Raw genomic sequence first — 16,256 nt, forward strand, 5'->3', positions numbered from 1 at the left:
TTTAAGAGCTGCGGCACTAGTGTTACTCTACTACCCCGCTGTGCATAGAACTGAAGCACAGCCCCATGTAAGTAAATGGGGTTCCCTGCTGCCTCTTCACTTCTGGATTTTTGCGCTTTACTGTTCCCCTTAATTCTCAAGATTGGTGGAGGCCACAGAGGTCAGCTCCAATCACACATGTTTAACTACGTAAATGCCAATATCAATCTATGATGGTGGCATTTAAGTAGTGCAGACCCAGTGTGGTGTGTGTCCCTCCTTCACACGATGGGATCAGAGACTTATCAGTATGTACTCCCAATACTGAAGTACTGCAATATATAGTACAAGTGAGCAAACAATTGCAGGTTCAAGATCCCTATGGGCATTTAAAAAATACAATTAAAAGTGGGGAAAAAGAATTTAAAAAAAAAAAAAAAAAACACAAAAAATCACCTAACATTCCCTCTTTTATTATTAAATTAAAAAGCGGACAAAAATAAGCATATGTGGGATTGCCGATCTATGAAATAAAGGTATTCATTATTTAATACACAAGGTAAATATTGTAAAGCAAAAAAAGGGCCAGAATTGCCATTTTTTTGGCTGCCACACTTCACCCACAAAATGCAATAAAAAGCGATCAAAACCCTGTATTCACCGCAAATTGATATCAACAAAAACCGCAGCTCGTTCCGCAACAAACAAGTCCTCACACAGTTATGTCGACCGGTAAAATGAAAAATGTATGGCTGAAGGGCCAAAAGCACCAAAACATAAAAGGTGGGTTATTCAGCGTAATGGTGGGCAGCTGTAACCCACACACTAAACGGACCGCCCGGTATCAACGCCAACCACCAGTGTCGTGAAGCTTATGATTTCCCCAATCTTTGGCGTGAAAACTGATCCTGGAGCCGGCGGATTCTCCATTATTATCCCGCGCCCCTCTTAAAGCATAATTCATAGTAAGATGGAGGGCATCCCACTCCGGAGGTCACATCTCTTAATGGCCGGGCTGCCTCTCCTGATAATTATATTGTGTCCTCATCTCTTGTATTAAACGGCCAGGCTGTTCATATGACGGTAAATCTTCAGCCCCGTCCTTACACCCAGGCGGGCGGCCCACCACACAGCCCCTCTGTCACCACCCTCCTTCTCTCCTCCCTGTCAGCACTTTGGCCTTCTTGCCCTCTTCTCCCCCTCCTTAGGATGGTGATTAAAGCAGTTGCATAGACCGGCCGTGACCCCGGCACAGACCGCCTGTAATATATGACTATGGCTCTCTCCAGCTATTCTTCCTCCAGGGAGCAGGAAATGGCTGCAGACAATGGGGCTATGTGGGAGATCATTCAATCGGGCCGATATAGGGGTCGCTCACTGTGATCCTATTAGAATATGTAGGATGCCTTGTGCTAATGAAGTTCTGAGCTCTTCCGGTCACTGGCACCGAGGACAATGGGGGGTGAAGATTGGGGCCCGCCATAGACTGGGATCAGGCGTATTATGCACAAATGGCGGCCCGCTGCTCCCGATGCCCTGTGCACTGCCGCCTGCTATGACTTTGCCCCTTTTATTCTGACTGTGCCAGGGTGAAGTTTAATTGCCTGGCCTATGCACAGGGGATTTGGGGAGGACTCTTTGTGCCAAAGTTCAGGACCACACAAAGCCATTCATTTATTTGCACCCTCAGATGTAGGTGCCAAATTATATGGAAGGAATGTTTCTAAGGCAGCGATTCCTATTGTTTGTGGCTGTTAAATGTGGCTTTTTATTTATGGGACAGAATTTGGCAATTTTTTTTTAAATTGTAATTTTTATTGAATTTTTTCAAATTTTACCGGAAAAGAAAAAGAATTTGGCAATTTTTATAATTTCTCTCACTATTCTGCTTTTGCGATAATCATTTCTGGCCGATCTGATGTTGGCTTAGAGGAGTTGTACAGTGGTGGTAATGGGAGGGAGATGCTGCTGACAGTTTACAATGGAGCCTTGTCTGCTCAGGTGTCTCTGAGGATTGTTCCTAACCGTTGTGTTGCCCCAGGCTCCAACTGAAACAGTAACATCAGTATCAGGGAAGCGCTGATTATAAGAGAAATGTTCACACGTGATTATAGCAGCTCCCAGAAAGCTACAAAGCACCCGCAGCTGAGAAACGTGTACTGCACAGAGCAGCGCTCATTAACACTTTACACAACAGCGAATATTAATAAGCCATCAATACCACCATTACTTTACTTATCCTGAATTATGCTGCAGAGCTGCACTCACTATTCTGCTGGTGCAGTCACTGTGTACATACATTACATTACTGATCCTGTACTGATCATTACTGATCCTGTACTGATCATTACTGATCCTGTACTGACATACAGTGGGGCAAAAAAGTATTTAGTCAGTCAGCAATAGTGCAAGTTCCACCACTTAAAAAGATGAGAGGCGTCTGTAATTTACATCATAGGTAGACCTCAACTATGGGAGACAAACTGAGACAAATCCAGAAAATCACATTGTCTGTTTTTTTAGCATTTTATTTGCATATTATGGTGGAAAATAAGTATTTGGTCAGAAACAAAATTTCATCTCAATACTTTGTAATATATCCTTTGTTGGCAATGACAGAGGTCAAACGTTTTCTGTAAGTCTTCACAAGGTTGCCACACACTGTTGTTGGTATGTTGGCCCATTCCTCCATGCAGATCTCCTCTAGAGCAGTGATGTTTTTGGCTTTTCGCTTGGCAACACGGACTTTCAACTCCCTCCAAAGGTTTTCAATAGGGTTGAGATCTGGAGACTGGCTAGGCCACTCCAGGACCTTGAAATGCTTCTTACGAAGCCACTCCTTCGTTGCCCTGGCGGTGTGCTTTGGATCATTGTCATGTTGAAAGACCCAGCCACGTTTCATCTTCAATGCCCTTGCTGATGGAAGGAGGTTTGCACTCAAAATCTCACGATACATGGCCCCATTCATTCTTTCATGTACCCGGATCAGTCGTCCTGGCCCCTTTGCAGAGAAACAGCCCCAAAGCATGATGTTTCCACCACCATGCTTTACAGTAGGTATGGTGTTTGATGGATGCAACTCAGTATTCTTTTTCCTCCAAACACGACAAGTTGTGTTTCTACCAAACAGTTCCAGTTTGGTTTCATCAGACCATAGGACATTCTCCCAAAACTCCTCTGGATCATCCAAATGCTCTCTAGCAAACTTCAGACGGGCCCGGACATGTACTGGCTTAAGCAGTGGGACACGTCTGGCACTGCAGGATCTGAGTCCATGGTGGCGTAGTGTGTTACTTATGGTAGGCCTTGTTACATTGGTCCCAGCTCTCTGCAGTTCATTCACTAGGTCCCCCCGCGTGGTTCTGGGATTTTTGCTCACCGTTTTTGTGATCATTCTGACCCCATGGGGTGGAATTTTGCGTGGAGCCCCAGATCGAGGGAGATTATCAGTGGTCTTGAATGTCTTCCATTTTCTAATTATTGCTCCCACTGTTGATTTCTTCACTCCAAGCTGGTTGGCTATTGCAGATTCAGTCTTCCCAGCCTGGTGCAGGGCTACAATTTTGTTTCTGGTGTCCTTTGACAGCTCTTTGGTCTTCACCATAGTGGAGTTTGGAGTCAGACTGTTTGAGGGTGTGCACAGGTGTCTTTTTATACTGATAACAAGTTTAAACAGGTGCCATTACTACAGGTAATGAGTGGAGGAAAGAGGAGACTCTTAAAGAAGAAGTTACAGGTCTGTGAGAGCCAGAAATCTTGATTGTTTCTGACCAAATACTTATTTTCCACCATAATATGCAAATAAAATGCTAAAAAACCAGACAATGTGATTTTCTGGATTTTTTTGTCTCAGTTTGTCTCCCATAGTTGAGGTCTACCTATGATGTAAATTACAGACGCCTCATCTTTTTAAGTGGTGGAACTTGCACTATTGCTGACTGACTAAATACTTTTTTGCCCCACTGTACATTACATTACTGATCCTGAGTTACATCCTGTATTATACTACAGAGCTGCACTCACTATTCTGCTGGTGCAGTCACTGTGTACATACTGTACATTACTGATCCTGTACTGATCCTGAGTTACATCCTGTATTATACCCCAGAGCTGCACTCACTATTCTGCTGGTGCAGTCACTGTGTACATACATTACAGTACTGATCCTGAGTTACATCCTGTATTAGGCTATTATGTGCACACGTTGCGGTATGGGGTGCTGAATTTTCTGCACAAAATCTGCATCTCCTGGCAGAATCCGCAGCCGCGGATTTGCCGCGGTTTTTATGCGGAATTGATGCGGATTTTCTTCAGTTTTTGCCACTGCGGATTTCTATCATGGAGGGGTGCAGAAACGCTGCAGATCCGCACAAGAGAAGTGACATGCACTTCTTTTGAATCCACAGCAATTCCGCACTGATTTTTCTGCACCATCTGCACAATTTTTTTTCTCCATTGATTTACATGGTACTGTAAATCACAGTGCTGATCTGCAGCGTTTCTGCGCGGAAAAATCCGCTGCGGATCCGTAGCAAATCTGCATCGTGTGCACACAGCCTTATACTCCAGAGCTGCACTGACTATTCTGCTGGTGCAGTCACTGTGTACATACACTGTTTTCCAAATTATTATGCAAATAATATTTCCTCATATTTTCTCTAAATTACCTATCTGAATTGCAGTCATTGTTATTTTCCAGTCATCTACTATTCTAGTATAATTGCAATGTTTTGGAACAAACTGCCTATGAAAATAGTAGCTTTTAAAAAAAAAATAAACACTCAAAATGCATGTTCCAAATTATTATGCACAGCAGAGTTTTCAACCTTTTTTTTTTATTTTGAACAAAAAAATGGTCAATTGTGAAGTTATAAGCATTATCAGCTTATTACAAAATGAAATCAAACAGTTTTCAAGTGAAAACTTTATTCTAGGTGATGTTACGTTTGCACATAGGACCCCTTGTTCAAAAGAAGCTTCGGAACTCTCTCGTCCATTGAATTTGTCAGTTTTTGGATGGTTTCTGCTTCAATTGTTTTGCATGTGGACAGAATACCCTCCCAGAGCTGTTGCTTAGATGTGAACTGCCTCCCGCCATCATAGACACTCCTTTTGATGATGCTCCAGAGGTTCTCAATGGGGTTGAGGTCAGGGGAAGATGGTGGCCACACCATAAGTTTGTCCTCTTTTATGCCCATAGCAGCCAGAGATGCAGATGTGTTTTTTGCAGCATGAGACGGTGCATTATCATGCTTGAAAATGATCTTGCTGCGGAAAGCACGGTTCTTCCTCTTGAACCATGGCAGGAAGTGTTGTTTTAGAAACTCCACATAGATTATGGAGTTCATCTTTACCCTGTCAGGGATCATAAAGGGGCCGACAATCTCTCTCCCCATGATTCCAGCCCAAAACATTACTCCACCTCCTCCTTGTTGGCGCCTTTAGCCGTGTTTTCATGGGGTGTCCACCAACCAGCCATCCTCCACTCCATCCATCTGGACCATCGAGCGTTGCACGGCACTCATCGGTGAGCAAAACAGTTTGGAAGTCAGTCTTCATGTATCGTTTGGCCCACTGGAGCCGTTTCTGCTTGTGTGCAGTGGATAGAGGTGGTCGATAGGATGGCTTACGCACAGCTGCAAACCTCTGAAGGACCCTGCATCTTGTTGTTCTGGGGACGTTGGAGGCACCAGCAGCTTCAAAAACTTGTCTGCTGCTATGACAAGGCATTTTTGCAGCTGCTCTTTTAACCTTATGCAATTGCCTGTTGGAAAGAGTCCTCAATTTTTCCTTATCAGCACGCACATGTGTGTGCTGGGAATCAGCTACATACTTCTTGATTGTGCGATGATCACGATGAAGTGTCTTGGCAATGTTGATTGTAGTCATGCCTTGACCTAAATACTCCACAATTTGTTGCTTCTCAGCAGCCGACACATCCTTTTTCCAGGACGTCCCTCCTGACAGCACCCTGGAGGATGTCCTCCTCCTCCTTGCTGGGACAGGAAACACACGAGAGTTCAAATATCCGGTACCTCCCACCGATCCTCAGTGTTTTTCCTGTCCCTGCACGGAGGGACACACGTAGAGAAGCAGCAATGCTTACCGAGCTCAGGGGGATCGGGCGGTTCTCCAATCCTTCCCCCTGTCAAGCGGCTCAGGGTCGAAACTCCCCAGAGGGGAGTCCCTCTACCCCAGAGGCCCGGAGTGGACGATACTCCGGGATTGAACCGCTCCTCCCGGCGGGGGGGCTCTCGGTTCAGGACGCAGCAACGATCCAGCCTCCATTCTGCAGAGTACGCAGTCCCGGAGAGGTTACAGCCGGCCGCTACTTCCGGGTTTAAGGTAGCCGCGTCACTTCCGGTATCACAGGAGCCGGCGGAACGTCACTTCCGGTGGCGTTCTTTTCAGCGGGGAGGCAGACGCTCCATACCGGAGTACACTGTATAGAGCGGTCGCTACGGTTTAGCATCCAGCACCTGCAGTGACCACGCTGTCTGCCGAGATCGGCTGCCAGATTAGACTATGGAAGAGAGAATCGACGAGGAAGGGGTAAGCCTGCCTGGAGCAGTACGTCCTAACCCCATAGCTTCCCCGTATATCCTAGCCTATTACTCCCTATCTTAAATCATTTAGGATAAGGGAAACCCCGCTGCCTCCACTGTCACAGTTAAAAGATCCGGGAAGGCCACGATGAAGAGCGCCAGATGTCCTATATGCCATTCTAAGCTCCCAGAAGCCTATGGCAAAAACCCTCTGTGCATCATGTACTTCCAAAGTCATGAAAGATGAGCAGACAACCCTGTTTTCCGAGATGAGATCCCTTATACGGGAAGAGGTGCAAACCTCTATAGCCAGCTTATCGCAGTCTCGGCCCGCCAGTCCCAGACTTGGTCATAAGCGTCCCAGACGGGAGGAAACGCAGGGGGAGCCTGAGTATTCATCAGAGGAAGATTCTGAACTCAGGGATTCGCTCTCAGAGGAAGAAGGAGAAATAGTGGAGAATTCGGACCGAGCCAGAAAGTATCTCTTTCAATCTGACGAAACAGATGGACTTGTCCACGCTGTGAGGAATACGATGCAGATTGAAGATACTTCTAAACCACAGTCCAGACAGGACTTGATGTTCGGGGGTCTAGTGGCACGAAATCTGACTGTATTTCCCATAAGTGATCATATCAAGGCTATGGTCCTAGAGGAATGGAAGGAGGCCGAACGCCGTTTGGTGCTATCACGGGACTTTAAAAGTCGTCTACCGTTCGACTCTGAGGAAGTCAAGTTATGGGAGGAAGTCCCTAAGATTGACGTTCCGGTCGCGAAAGTTACTGAAAAAACCGCTATACCCTTCGAGGACTCCTCTAGCCTTCGTGACCCTATGGACAGGAAGGCTGACATCCTTCTTAAGAGGGCTTGGGAATCTTCTGCAGCCCTGATCAGAACAAACATTGCAGCCACTTCAGTGGCCAGGTCGATGTACCTATGGATGGGGCAGTTGGAAGAGCAGTTATCCAATAAGACCCCTAGAGCAGATATACTAAATTCCCTTCCTTTAATGAAATCAGCAACAGCCTTTTTGTCGGACATGACAGCGGAATCTGTTAGATTCTCAGCTCGTAATAGTTCTTTATCCAATGCCGCTAGGCGAGCCGTGTGGTTGAGGTCATGGTCTGGTGATAACGCCTCTAAATCCAAACTCTGCTCTATTCCATTTTCGGGACAGAGAGTTTTTGGACCTGCTTTAGACTCCATACTTGAGTCAGCTAGTGATAAAAAGAAAGGATTCCCCGAGGACAAAAATAAACGTACTCAGTCCTTTCGGAGAGGCTTCTTCTTTCCCAGAAAACAGTTTGAACCTAAAAGCCAGGGTCGGTCCAGTAGAGGATCCTTCAGAGGTTCCCGTGGACAGTCTAACAGGAACAGAGGTTCCTTCTTTAACCCCTCATACAAGAATAAGTCACTATGACGCCACAGGCATCGGGGGGAGGCTCCGGAGGTTCGCAGCAAACTGGGCTCAGATTACCCAGAATCAGTGGGTTCTCAGCGTTGTCTCCAGGGGATACAATATAGAACTCTACGCTCCTCCCCCAGAAAGGTATATTGCACCAACTATTGTCACTGCAGATTCAGCCATCCTAAAAGACTTACAAAACATGCTCAGGACCGAGGTAATAATTCCGGTCCCTCACTCAGAAATAGGAACGGGTCACTACTCTTCCCTATTCACTATCTCACGGCCATCAGGCGACACTCGCACAATCATAAATCTAAAGCCGTTAAACACCTGGGTGAGATACAAAAGGTTCCGCATGGAATCTATCCGTTCAGCAATTCAGTTAATAAATCAAAATGCGGTCATGTGCACTATAGATCTAAAACGGGCTTATTATCAGGTTCCAATACATCCGTTGTCTCAAAACCTGCTGAGGTTCGCAGTAGCTCTGCCAACCCGGACCTGCCACTTCCAATTTCAGGGCCTCCCCTTCGGGCTGGCTTCTGCTCCTCGCATTTTTACAAAGCTTGTGTCAGAAATGGTTGCCTTTCTGAGGAGGCAGGGCATCATAATAATCCCGTATCTGGACGATTTCCTCTTAGTGGCAGATTCAGTGGAAATTCTGGAAGATCACAGAGATCGAACGATAGCAGTGATGGAACACCTAGGCTGGGTGATAAACCGACAGAAATCCGACCTTCTTCCAGATCAAAGAAAGACCTACCTAGGAGTGCTCCTGGACTCCAGTCGCAGAATATCCTGCTTACCGGAGGGCAAAAGAAGAATAATTCAGGCTCGAGTCAAGTACCTACTGGAGAATCGAGTTTCCATAAGGATGGCTATGAAAGTTCTTGGCCTAATGACGGCTTGCATCCCATGCGTCAGATGGGCACAGTCGCACTCAAGACGGCTACAACGACAGATCCTGTCGGTATGGGACCGCCGAAAGTCTTCACTAGAAGCTACATTGAGGCTGACCGGTCCAACACGGAGATCCCTCCTGTGGTGGACTCGCACAGAAAACCTAGAGGTAGGCGTGCTGTGGATCTCCTCTCCATACGTAGTTATCACTACAGATGCCAGCGCATGGGGCTGGGGAGCTCACTTACAAGGCAGAATTTTGCAGGGCAAGTGGCCAGAAAACATAAGGAACAGGTCATCCAACTTCAAAGAACTGTACGCTGTATGGCAAGCGTTAAAACACAATCAGCCTGTCCTCCTAAACTGTCACGTAAGAATTTTCTCCGACAACGTAACGACAGTCTCATTTCTGAATCATCAAGGAGGACCAAGATTTCAGCCCCTGCAGGATTTAGCAGAAGAGATCTTCAGCTGGGCCGAGGACACTATTCTATCCATAACAGCTATCCACCTAGAAGGCTCTCAGAATATAATAGCAGATTACTTAAGCAGGAAAAAACTGTGTCCAACAGAGTGGGAACTGGACCAGAACATTTTTCAGCAACTATGCTTACGCTGGGGAACTCCCAGCATCGACCTTTTCGCAAGCAGAAGGAACTCAAAGACTCCAAGATACTTCTCCCTGAACCCATTGGATCTTCCAGAGGGGGTAGACGCCCTGAGTCAGGAATGGAACCATCCCCTCTCATATGCATTCCCACCACTGGCATTAATTCCAGCTGTTCTTCGGAAGATCAGGGAGGATCAAGCTACAATCATCCTTGTAGTCCCGTATTGGCCAAGGAGAAGCTGGTTTCCCGTGCTGGGAACCTTAGCAATCGACAACCCAGTCATATTGCCGGTCAGCGGGAGAGTCATCCACCAAGGTCCAGTGTATCACCCAGATCCAAGCAGACTCTGTCTCTCAGCCTGGATCCTGAAAGGGTCATCCTGAAGTCAAAAGGCCTCTCAGACCAGGTTATATCTACTATACAAAGCAGTAGAAAGCCTGTTACATCAGCCATTTATCAGAAGATTTGGAAACGTTTTTGTTCAGAAAGTGGCAGGTCCGACGTTGTATCAAGCTCTCCGAATATTCCTAATATCTTGGACTTTCTACAGAAAGGGTTTAACATGGGTCTTCGACCTAGCACATTAAAAGTTCAGGTGTCAGCACTAAGTTCTTATCTAGACTACCCTTTAGCATCTCACCCATGGATAATACGTTTTATTCGGGCCACCCAGAGAATGCGTCCCACCATTCGGCACTTGTCCCCTTCTTGGGACCTTAACCTTGTCCTTAGAGCACTATGTAAAGGCATTTACACCCCGGCAGATGATATGCCTATAGATATTCGCACTCGGAAAATGGCCTTCTTAGTTGCTATCACCACAGCTAAAAGGATTGGGGAGATTCAGGCGCTATGTATCAGGGATCCCTACCTACAGATTAGGGAGGATAGCCTAATCCTGAAATTAGATCCAGCCTTTTTACCAAAAGTAGCTTCCACCAAAAATAGGAACCAAGAAATAATTCTCCCTTCTTTTTGTCATAACCCTTCCAATGAGAAAGAAAAGGCTCTCCACTCTCTTGATGTCAAGCAAGGAGTGTTAGATTATTTACAAGCCACAGAATCTTGGCGTATAGATCCTAACCTTTTTATTTTGTTTGGGGGAAAAAATAGGGGTAAGAAGGCCTCTAGGGCCTCTATTGCCCGTTGGATCACTACAGTAATCTCTCACGCTTATCAGTCTGAGGGTTTGTCCCCTCCTCCAGGTTTAAAAGCCCATTCTACTCGTGGGGTGTCTGCCTCATGGGCAGAGCGTGCGGGAGCTACCGTAGAACAGATTTGTAAGGCCGCCACATGGGCCAGAACCGACACTTTTTGCAAACATTATAAGCTTGATGTTATGTCTAATCAGCACACGGCTTTTGGGAGGAAAGTCCTCCAAGCGGTAGTCCCACCCTAAGGAGATGCTCTGGTACTCTCCAGGGTGCTGTCAGGAGGGACGTCCTGGAAAATAGGTATTAGTCCTACCGGTAATTATGTTTCCAGGAGTCCATACTGACAGCACCGGTAGTTCCCCCCCATATACGTTATAGAATGCATATATATTCAGTCTTATGTTTATATACTGTGTATGGAGTTTCAAATATTAAAAATTTTTATTTGCATCATTCCATGAGTTGGTCCTTGTTACAACACTGAGGATCGGTGGGAGGTACCGGATATTTGAACTCTCGTGTGTTTCCTGTCCCAGCAAGGAGGAGGAGGACGTCCTCCAGGGTGCTGTCAGTATGGACTCCTGGAAACATAATTACCGGTAGGACTAATACCTATTTTCTTTCCCATTTTGGCAAAAAATGTAGGCTGCTTAATAATGTGGAACAGCCTTCTTAAGTAGTCTTGCCTTTATTTGGACACACCTGCCAAACTAATTTGCGCAGGTATCTGCAATTGCTTTCAGTGATATAAAGAGCCCTGACAAACATCACCATCAATGAGTTTAAATGACAAACAAAAAAATTCTAACCTTATCACTCCTAAACTCTTTGTGCATAATAATTTGGAACACAGTGTACATTACTGATCCTGTACTGATCCTGAGTTACATCCTGTATTATACCCCAGAGCTGCACTCACTATTCTGCTGGTGCAGTCACTGTGTACATACATTACATTACTGATCCTGAGTTACATCCTGTATTATACCCCAGAGCTGCACTCACTATTCTGCTGGTGCTGTCACTGTGTACATACATTACATTACTGATCCTGAGTTACATCCTGTATTATACTCCAGAGCTGCACTCACTATTCTGCTAGTGGCTGAGGATTTTACCCTGTAGTAATGGAACGGTTCAGTCACGTTTACATTTTCCTGGCTGCGTGTTTTATATGAAGGTATAATTAGTTTTCGTACGTCGGCGTGGATGTTACGTGAAGGTGTGAATTCTGCTCAGATGGCTTGTGGCGGTGTCACGTATAGGTGTGAATACAGGTGTGTTTATATGTGACGGGTGTCGTTTCGCTCCGGTGCGTTTGCTGCACACAGCATGTACACATCTGGCGAGCAGTGGCCGGTATTTACACCTGGCGATCACACATCCACGCGGAGGGTCCGACCTGATTCACAGCTGAGTGCAAAACACATGTCCCAGCCTTTAAACTGTAACACTACATGGGTTTCTGTGCCTCCATTTTCAAGCTCTCTGCTTGCTGTCAGTGGATTTGGCACATTGCTACTTACACCCAAAGGCTTAAAACTTGCAATGCGAAGTCCTTCTCATAGCTGAGGGTTTGCTACAGGGATCATACCTGTGGATCCTGAGCTGGTGACTGATTTACCGTTCTCTGCCGCCTGTTGTACAATTCTGGTCACTGAAATTGATTTTCGCACACAGGTGCTGCCGAGAGAGCGAATGTGAGCGAGCTTCCGAGCCGCACCGGTTTACCAGTGACTTGAGTCAATGTGTCCGTCTGGAAGTGACCCCCAATAACGCCTCCGTCAGCATCCCCGAGCTGCTGGTAAGATGTGTGCCGCTGACCGTACTGCAGAATGTTGCATAGGACTGCTGCGGTTACTAGGACTGCTGGTACTTACAGTACTGATATCCTGTCTTTCTCTTTACAGCTCAATCTGTCTGTCCAGAACGCCCCCAATCTGTCAGCCGGGGTGACCTGTACATTCGGGGATTTGGCGGAGAGTGAGGCCGTGCTGGGAGATGGGAGCATTCAGTGCTCATCGCCTTCACTGCGGGACATTCCTGGGATTACCGGAGGGAAAGGTGAGACGGTGATACCGCTGGCGAAGGGCGGTGATGGCATCATGTGCCCGCCGCTCTCTAACAATTACCAGTAAGACAAAAACACCCAGATTGCCAACATGCCACCGAAAGTTCAGCAGATTTGCGTTTTAGTGATTATATAACGGAAAGTTCTGCAATTTTCTACTAAACTTTGTGCTTCTATGACAATTTTCAAGATCTCACTTTGCTGTCAGTGAATTAAAAAGCTGATGAACACCCCAAGCTTGGCCTGGCCCTCTATACACCCCCCTCCCCCCTTGTCTGGAGCTTAACTTGGACCCTCACCCTGAGCTTAACTTGGACCCAGCCCATACCCCCAGCTCTGCTTGCTCCCCCACACCCCCCGGCTCTGCTTGCTCCCCCCCCCCCCTTCCCCCCGGCTCTGCTTGCTCCCCCCCCCCCCCCCCCCTGGCTCTGCCTGCTCCCCCCGGCTCTGCCTGCTCTCCCCCCCCCCCCCCCCGGCTCTGCTTGCTCCCCCACACCCCCCTGGCTCTGCTTGCTCCCCCACACCCCCTGGCTCTGCCTGCTCCCCCCCCCCCCCCCCCCCGCTCTGCTTGCTCCCCCACACCCCCCTGGCTCTGCTTGCTCCCCCACACCCCCCTGGCTCTGCCTGCTCCCCCACACCCCCCGGCTCTGCTCGCTCTCTCCACACCTCCCGCCTCTGTTCCCTCTCTCCACACCTCCGAGCTCTGCTTGCAAACCCCAAGCTCTGCTCGCTCCCCCACACCCCCCCGACTCTGCTCGCTCCCCCACACCCCTCGGCTCTGCTCATTCTCTCCACACCCCCTGTCATCCTTAAGACTAATTATTTCTCTATTTTGCAGGAGCACTGCATACCATCCAGCTCCATCTGAGGTCTAAGGAGACCCACATGAGGTTCGCCAGCACCAACTTCGTGTTCTACAATTGCAGCGTCCTCCAGTCGTAAGTTTTTTGTTTTTTCCCTATATCTGCTTGCTGTCAACTATAAGAAATATTCACAGTTGCCTCAAGCTTTGAGAATGCCCCACAAACCTAAGATTGCCCGCATCTGAGAGTTTGTTCCCTTTGAGTCCGGTCCGTACAATCCTGGACATCAGTCTGATACATTCATCCTGCACTGACACATTGTAACGAACTATTGAGAGATGTTTTCAGGATCTGGATCCGTCACTGACAGTAAGCAGAGATCTTGAGAAGTTGAAGTACCAAATAGTGGTATCACCGAGGAGTCGACCGTCTGTTCTTCATGCATTGAAGCAAACCATTATTGGGTCTGTACAGCTCTTCAGCTAATTGGAGCACAAAGTAGAAGGAGGTCACAGTCGCCCTCCAAGGAGGGTCTATTCCCAATTCTAGCAAGCCCCCAATGGTGAGCTGTATGTGGTCTTTTCCGAATGTTTGTTTTACTGACAGCAAGCAGAGAGGTCTTACAATAGCAAGTCATTGAAGCAAAAAGTTGCAGAATTTTGAATCTCTATCGGCACAGAACGTTCAGGGACGGCGGCGGTGCTGACAATCATCCCAAGTGCTTCCGCTCGGCGGTGTGAAGTCAGGCTGCATCATCGGGCGATAAGCTGGGATATTTAATTAGTAGCAGCCCGTGCGCAAACCTGCAGCGCCGTCGTCTTTTTTTTTTTTCTCATCCTCGCTCTGCTGCTGAATTGTAAATGGCGCTAAACCATCTGAAGGTGCCGAAAATAGAAGCTGCGACTACAGGGATCAGCATAGGAGGAAACATTGCAAGCACCAGCGCAATACAGAACACGGCAGGGAGCGAGGAATGGAGCCGAGGAGACAGCGCTGTTATCAATGGGCAGCAAAGGGTATTCCCAAGTGATTCGCTCCGATAGGACCCCCATAGATTCTAAGGATAAAGGGTCCACACTACAGGGGAAAACCATTCCCAGGACCATTGGGTTCCACACCGATAATTCACTGATGACATATTGTATGCAGAGTACTGACCACTACTTGCTGAGTGATCAGAGGAGCTCTGTCCCCCTTGCTTTACACTGCAGCTCAGTAGGAAGATGGGGTGTCCATAAATGACCACTTCCATATGATGAGTTGTATGTTTTTTTTTTTTGCAGGTGCCTGTCCTGTGTGAGCAGCCCGTACCCCTGTCACTGGTGCAAATACCGTCACATCTGTACTCACAACGCGGACGAGTGCTTCTTCTTGGAGGGCCGAGTCAATAACACAGAGGTATGTAGCGAGTCTCTGGGTTGGTGGGGGTCGCAGTCCGCCATGGGTGCTGTACTCCCCCATTTATCGTCGCCCTCCGCCCCGGATGCCTTGTCAGCAGGTTCTAGTGCCAAGCGCTGGTGTGAGTGCGCGATTCACACAGTGCAGAGTGTGGAGGGGCGACGTGTTTAATCAGGAGCGCCTGACTCCCCGCTTCCTCACACCTCAGGAAGGGTGTAATTCGCTGCTGAACAATGCTATATACATGCCGCCTATATACAGAGCCGAGCACAGCGCAAGAAATCCAGACCCTGCCAACGCTCTCCCCAGTCTGCTGGCGCACGTTCAGACGGAGCAGGAGCGGTGCCAGAAACGGGGCAAAGGAGAACCGGAGGATTAACCCTTACTCTATTATATCATATATTGGGTAATTGCTTAAATTGCAACTTCCTAATATTGCATTCTGGGAACCAATATTGCTGCCTTTACAGCCCCTGTCCTATCCACGGCAGATCTGCGTCCGCTGCTGTTGTATTGGAGCAAATATGATATCAGGAATCTAGGAAAGCTGGGTGATGTCAGCCCTGCATGACCGGTAATAGCATATGGGGGTGATATGGCCCCCAATTATATTGTGCAGGTTGAAACAGCCGAGAACAGAAAATAAAGCTGTCGGGTTGGCGCCCCATTCCTGCACCGAAGGGTTAATGTGGGCCTGTGCACACAGATGCACGGTCTGATCCATATTTGTGTGCATCCTTTCCCCATAGCAAGACATAGATTTGCATACACGTAGCCCTAGCCTAGATCTAACCCGTGCAGATTGGCTCGGCGTAGCAGAAGAGGGGACGTGTCTCCATGGTAACAGGATCCTTCCTGAGCATCTAGCCGTAAGTAGGTAGGAGGCACGCGGCCCCTCATCCTTCTCTGCCTATCTCCTGGGGGCTTCAGGAGGAGAGGGTTGTGGTGGGGGGACGTGGAGGGAAGTGTCTGAAATCACTTACATGTATGAACGCAACCATGTAGCAATAATACGGTTATTACGTGTGATGTGGGATATCGCAGCGCCGGCTGCATCGCTATTAGGGGGTCCGGCATATCTGCCTGTTCACGATGGGGGGAGGTTAATGGAGCATGCAGAAACCAGAAATTAATGTGATTATTACACTTACATCAAAAGCGCGCGCTGCCGTTTCTGTCCACACCATAGCAAAAGGGACCCTCCTCAGTGCGGCCCCTAGTGTCTGAATCGCTGTGGACCCCGATAAACAGGATGAAGACATGACGTGCAGGTGTACGATGGGGTGGTGGTCTTCCTGCTGACGCTTCCTCGCTCCCCCCACTTGATGAAAGTGGTTAATTAGGAAAGGAATATCTCCCTTTTTTTCGTGCCATATTGATCATGATTCC

At 47.7% G+C, this 16,256-nt stretch overlaps 1 protein-coding gene across 1 annotated transcript in view; it reads left to right on the plus strand.

The window, feature by feature from the left end:
- Positions 1–16,256, plus strand: part of PLXNA3 (plexin A3) — a 111,196-nt gene that overhangs the window by 64,023 nt on the left and 30,917 nt on the right. The window contains exons 6-9 of the mRNA XM_077284197.1: positions 12,276–12,399; positions 12,506–12,659; positions 13,505–13,604; positions 14,753–14,867. Of these exons, the coding sequence (XP_077140312.1) occupies positions 12,276–12,399; positions 12,506–12,659; positions 13,505–13,604; positions 14,753–14,867 (493 nt within the window). The remainder of the gene's footprint in view (positions 1–12,275; positions 12,400–12,505; positions 12,660–13,504; positions 13,605–14,752; positions 14,868–16,256) is intronic.

The sequence above is a fragment of the Ranitomeya variabilis genome, chromosome 2 (genome assembly GCF_051348905.1).
Source record: "Ranitomeya variabilis isolate aRanVar5 chromosome 2, aRanVar5.hap1, whole genome shotgun sequence".
Taxonomy (NCBI): domain Eukaryota; kingdom Metazoa; phylum Chordata; class Amphibia; order Anura; family Dendrobatidae; genus Ranitomeya; species Ranitomeya variabilis.